Source organism: Bombina bombina, chromosome 3 (genome assembly GCF_027579735.1).
Source record: "Bombina bombina isolate aBomBom1 chromosome 3, aBomBom1.pri, whole genome shotgun sequence".
NCBI lineage: Eukaryota > Metazoa > Chordata > Amphibia > Anura > Bombinatoridae > Bombina > Bombina bombina.
Genome location: NC_069501.1, coordinates 992312678 through 992319270, shown reverse-complemented (window position 1 = coordinate 992319270; position 6593 = coordinate 992312678). Strand labels below are relative to the sequence as shown.

The 6593-nt window shown below is 33.0% G+C and overlaps 1 protein-coding gene across 1 annotated transcript in view; it reads right to left on the bottom strand.

Annotated features, from left to right (window-relative positions):
- The window catches only part of GDF11 (growth differentiation factor 11), a 723033-nt gene extending 718263 nt beyond the window's left edge, over positions 1-4770 (bottom strand). Inside the window, exon 1 of the mRNA XM_053708127.1 lies at positions 4297-4770. Coding sequence (XP_053564102.1) covers positions 4297-4696 — 400 coding nt within the window. The 5' untranslated portion in view covers positions 4697-4770. The remainder of the gene's footprint in view (positions 1-4296) is intronic.
- Between the last annotated feature and the right edge of the window lie 1823 nt (positions 4771-6593).

Below are 6593 nucleotides of genomic sequence, written 5' to 3'. Positions count from 1 at the left end.
ACACAGAATAGGAGAGGATCAAAACTAAAGACGAATTTAGAAAAAAAAAGCAGCAAAAGAAAACAAGCTGAGAAAGTATACACAGCTTCAGAGGAGAAAGTGAGGTGGAAAATGCAAAACTATAGATGCCAAACTGAAAACAGAAAGGAGAAAATAATCCAAGTATAGCAGAAAAATAAGCTAAAGAGGAAAGGATAAGACTAGAAAAATAAAAACAAAAAATAGAGTATTTTGAAAACTTTATTCAAGAATGGAAAGGTTGCTAATAAAGTTGATCAAACAAAAAATAAAGAAAGAAAAGGAAAAGACAAGAGTATTCAGAAAACAATGTTCATTGCTGAAAAAAGTTGCTAATAGTTGTTTAATATAGAAAAAAAGATAAACAAGACAGGCTGATTAAAAGACAAACAGTTGATTTACAGATTCATTAAAAATGTAAAAACAAAAAAGGAAACCAAAAATACAGAATAATGCCAGTACTAGATATTATACAGAGATATGCTGGCGTTAATAAAGAAGAAATATAAATGAAGTGAAAAATATCTGCAGTATGTTTGGAGAATGACAAAGAAGTTCAAAAACAGAGACTGAGGAACTGAATCCCATAAACCCATATACAAGAAATGTGTATATATATAAAAACAATGTTTGGCGGGTAGTTAAGGCTGTCTTGTGAGCATGTAAAAAGAAGAATTTGTGTACTGTTCATGTAAACTGATTGAGAACAGAGAACTAGTTCAGTTGGAACATAAACCAGCTAAAGCTTTGGTCGCACTACGCAAACTACAGAGGAGTTAAAAAAAGGTGAAAACACTGTCGGAGTTTGTGGTTTACACTGAATGTTTAATCTAAACATAATGTAATACTAAAGTAAAAAAAAATCACATTTATAAGAATCTGCAGAGACAGCAACAAAGCAAAACTCATTTGATAATAATTGCAATACATTTTAAAGAGCAAATTCCATTTGACTAACTCCATCCTTGCCAATACTGCTGCTCAAGATATCTGTAATACCATTTCCATGACAGCCCACAACTTTGCGCATCACCAAATAGCCATTATTCACAGCTCTTGTTCAAGGCTAGTGAGGGCGTCATGCAACTCTGAGGCAAAGAATTGTGAAGCTGTTCTAAAGTCATTGGGGTAATGAAGGACTTTGTGGAGAATTACAATGACAGCCACAAAGAAAAATGTGTTACATCAACATGCTTCCAAAGGAGAAAACTTCAAGGTGATTTACTGATAAAAGACCAGGACAGCTTTTGCCAAGGCCAATTAAGTAGAATTACACCTTTGATCAATGAATGAACAAACCACTCTCAATAACGATAATACATGACACTATTAACCCCTGCATATCCCAACTATTGTAACGTTTATTACAAACATAATTAGACTATTTGTATTAACATCATGCAGATAATAAATTACGGTAAACATTTATTAAATGCTAAGTACATCTTAAATTAAGGCCATATGCAAGAACAGATTTTAAAGCAAACTTGATGCAGCTACTCCAGATGCAGAAATTTCAGCTCTGAGTCAAGAAAAGTATCAGAAATAAAGTTAGCACTGTGTTGTGATTAGGTTATGAAGTGAATAGTGTGGGTAATCCGCAAACATGATCTACTTTTTTAATTTCATTAACATGGTATTATGGGACATACACACAAATAAACTGTGTTTGCTACTTACAACTGGCAATTGTGTAAATTACATTTATCTTTGTGAAAATGTCTTCACGTAATATCATTCTCAAGCAAGGAAACTTTTCTTCACATTTTTTTAGTTTAAAATATGTCCTTATAATATGTCAGAATTATTAGATTCCTGTTGCTAGAGGATTAATGTTAAATTATGTATATTATATCATATGACAGCATAAGAAAAGTGAACACTGCAGTCACTAGCGCCAATGAGGGCGAAGTTGTAACATTTATGAATATTTGATTTTTTTTTAGTGATGTGGGTTCATTCATTCATAACAGAGGGGAAATTGCATTGTGATTTTGGGAATTTGAAGAGCAATAGATGATAGCAAGCTATAGAATGTTCTGTTTTAGTGGAGAGGCTAATATGAAGTGACATGTCTAACAACAGAGCAATGCACAAATATGTGTTTGTGTATCTTAATAGAGAGAGAGAGAAAAAGAGAGAATGATGATAGATATAGATAGATAGCAGAAAGATAGATAGATAATAGAGATAGATAGAAAGAGATTAGATAGATAGATTATTGATAGATATTTAGATAGATAGATGAGATAGATTTATGATAGATAATCGATAGATTATTGATAGATAGATAGATAGATAGATAGATAGATAGATAGATAGATAGATAGATAGATAGATAGGTAGATAGATTTATGATAGATAGATAGATTATAGATAGATAACAGAGAGATAGATAGATAGTTAGATAGATAGATAGATAGATAGATAGATAACAGAGAGGTAGATAGATAGATAGATAGATAGATAGATAGATAAGAGAGAGGTAGATAGATAGATAGATAGATAGATAGATAAGAGAGAGATGAGATAGATTATCGATAGATTATTGATAGATAGATAGATAGATAGATAGATAGATAGATAGATAGATAGATAGATGAGATAAATAGATTATTGATAGATAGATAGATAGATAGATAGATAGATAGATAGATAGATAGATAGATAGATAGATAGATAGATAGATGATAGTTAAATTATAGAGACATAGATAGATAGATAGATAGATAGATAGATAGATAGATAGATAGATAGATAGATGATAGATTATAGAGAGATAGATAAAGATAGATTCATTAGATATATCAAATATTGATAGACAGATTATAGATAAATTATTGATAGATAGATAGATAGATAGATAGATAGATAGATAGATAGATAGATAGATAGATAGATAGATAGATAGATTGATAGAGAGAGGGAGAGAGAGAGAGATTATAGAGCGATAGAGAAATAATAGATAGATAGATAGATAGATAGATAGATAGATAGATAGATATAGATAGATAGATTTTAGCGAGATAGATTATATAGCGATAGATAGATTAGATATATTGATAGATAGATAGACAGACAGATAGATTATAAATAGATTATTGATAGATAGATAGATAGATAGATAGATAGATAGATAGATAGATAGATAGAGAGATAGATTATAGAGAGAGATAGATTATAGAGAGATACTGTAGATAGATTATAGTGAGATAGATATATATATATATATATATATATATATTGATTATAGAGAGATAGATATATAGACTGATTGATTGATTGATTGATTGATTGATTGATTGCATGTGTGCAACATTGTGTAGTCAAGAATAACATATCAGCAAAGGTACCAATCACCATCTTGGCTGTAAACTTTAATAAGACTGGTGAAATAAAAACGTTTTATATAAGCAGCAGTACAATAAGGACTGATGTTAAAGCATCAAAGTGCGTTAGAAGACCACAGTAACAATAAGGATAGACACAAAGAAGGATAAAAAAATAGTATTGTGTAAGGGAGCAATTGTGTGGGTTTGTTCCCTTGGGTTTACCATCACTTCTTTTGTTTAATTTAGAGGCAAATAGTGCACTAGCACTGTCAAATCATAACGTCCATAAAAGTTTATTGTATCACAGAGCAACATATAAAGAATGATACAGTGCTTATTTCAATAATACTCTATGATATTAACCTTCCACTGATGAACCTTTCTGATATACAGTTTGCTAGCACAATAATTACAAAAACACAACACACAAGAGATTTTTTGGGAAGCCTTCCCACACCTTACAGCACACGCCTATCTGCTGACTCCACTTCTTTCCCCAAGTAAAGTTCGTCACTGCAGTACTGTGAAGCACTGTACAGTGTAATGCCATACTGCACAACCAAACAAAAACTCTGCACAATGTGCACACAACTCTATAGCATCACTTGCTATACCATACGTACTATATGTGCTGCATCATATGAGCATACCGTCAGGTAAAAACTTATGTAGATCGCCCGCTGCTCTGACGCATAGGTAGAAGGGATGTGCGGCACACTCTGCACACACATTGCTCGCAGCATCTCAGATGTCACACGTGGGTACAAAGCACGTGAGGGTTTGATTGACCGTGTCAATCATGTCCCTTAAAGGTAAAGATGAGATTCAACAGCTCAATAATTGACCCAACCGTTGTACAACATTTCCACAAAACCGACACTAAAAAACAAAGTGCATATGCGTAGCAAATAAAAAAAGCTTTGAAGAAATGTAAAAGTGCACTTACTTTCCTGTGCCATGCTGATAACAGTCTCCGTAGTGGCATGATACTCATCCTCTTCCAGGAAAGCATTGTGCTGAAAAGAGTCTCCCTGAAATTCATGCTGATCCAGTATCTGCTGCAGAGGGGGAGCCTTGGGTAGAAGCTGGTTTACCACCTCTCGGGTGATGTTGGGAGCTTCCTTAAGCCTAAGTTTGCTCAGGATCTGAGACTTGATGCTCTCCAGTCTCATCTCTTTGCTGTGTTTTCTCCACATACACACGGGGCACTCCTGCTCCTCGCTCTCCCCTAGAGAGGTCTCCACCTCTAGGGTACCCCTTTGCAGCATTGACTCCCCCTTGCTTTTGGAGAACTCCATTGACAGGACAAGAATGCAGAAGAAGAGGTGTGACCGCTGTGCCAACATTGTTGGACTTGTGCAGATTGAATCTCCAGAGGAAGCTGCTGACTGCTACTGGTGCAAAGAGGACAGCTGCCTTGTGCAGGTCTCTATAGGGGAGGGGTAGGCAACCACAGATCTTGCACTAGGCAAAGGGACTCCTTTTTATATCCCAACTGTTCTCTGTCGTAAAATTCTTTCATTGGCTGGGGTGGTAACAAAAGGCCCCTACCAGGACTGTCAAAAAGTAAAAAAAAGAAGCAGAGAGGGAGAGAGAGAGAAAGAGAGAACAGGAGGTAGCTGAGTAACTCTGGATTGCAGCTTCTGTGTCAGTTTGAAATGCAGTCACTTGGTACAGGGAAGGGGGCTGTGACAGACCTTAAAGGCACAAAGTCCCCTTTTTTACTACTCCTCATCCCCCTCCCCCGTCCTGGCTCACCTCTGTGCCATGAATCCCTCCTCTTTTCCTCTATTCCGTAGGATGTTTTAATGATGCAGAATCTGTAGCCAGAGGCAAGTATCTGGAAATGAAACAACTCTTAATCGTTCAACTACTTAAGCTTAAAGAAGTGTGTGCAAATATTTTATCTATGTATATATATATATACACATACACACACAAACACGTATATCCCATTAATTATACATGATTTCCTTGGAAAAGTTTTTAGGTAGGTATCATGTATTTTAAACCTGCACATTTAGGAGCTGACTCCATAGACTACTTGTGGATTACCCTGTACTGTAATAAAGCTTTACTACCTTTGGAAGTATTTAACTGCTTTAATTGTACCTCTCTAATTATAGCTACTTCCAAAAGAACTTTGCAAGCTAAAGGGCATGGAAGTCTCAAATCATACATTTAAATGTGTATTACTACTTAGAAAAGTGTTATTTTTATTATTTATCATTATTATGAAATAATGTGCATTATTTTTTGTTATTTACATTCATTTGTTGAAGCAAAAAAGAAATTCTTTATTAATATTGTGGAGCAATAGATGATAGATTGATAAGTGTGTGTATATATATATATATATATTTTTTATATATTTACAATTGTCAGGGAAAATTCACCATTTTGATATTGCATATTAATCATGTGTCTGTACTGTACTATATAGGCATAACATTGATCATGTGTATTTACTTATATATTCAGGTATACACATACATATTATTATTATTATTATTATTATTATTATTATTATTAATCAGTATTAATATGTAGCTATTAACTAGTAGTGCTTGTCTATATAATTGCTTATAGTGTTTTTATTGTACTGTTATCTGGTCTCAGTTTAATTAATAGACAAATTCAGAACTAAAAGGATTCAGGTTTTATATGTATTATCCTTTGTAAATGATTTAATTCAGAGTGTTATTAAATTGCACACATTGCCCTGCAAAGTTGGTAACCACTATTTTATATATTGAGTTACATTAACAGAATGATATAGAGGTCACATAATATTTATTGTGTTTTAACACATAATACACTTTGCTGGTACACTACTGAAATTATAATAATAAGGATAATATTCACAATATATATATATATATATATATATATATATAGTATATATATATATATATATATATATATATATATATATATATAAATAATATAGCATAAAGTAAAATACAATAAGAGTAGTTTTTGGTCTTCAAAAGAGTGGATTCTGTACACTCTCTTCAAATATTTTTAAAGCTCATGCATGTGTATATATTTTTATATATACAGTATATATATATATATATATATATATAGAGAGAGAGAGAGAGAGAGAGAGATGGGGGGGAGAGAGACAGACAACTAATCCCAGTCTAGTAAGATATTGCAGTACCTTTTTTAAACTGACTGGTAAACTGTAATAAAACTGGGGAAAAAATATATATATATCATTATGAGTCTAATGAGGTA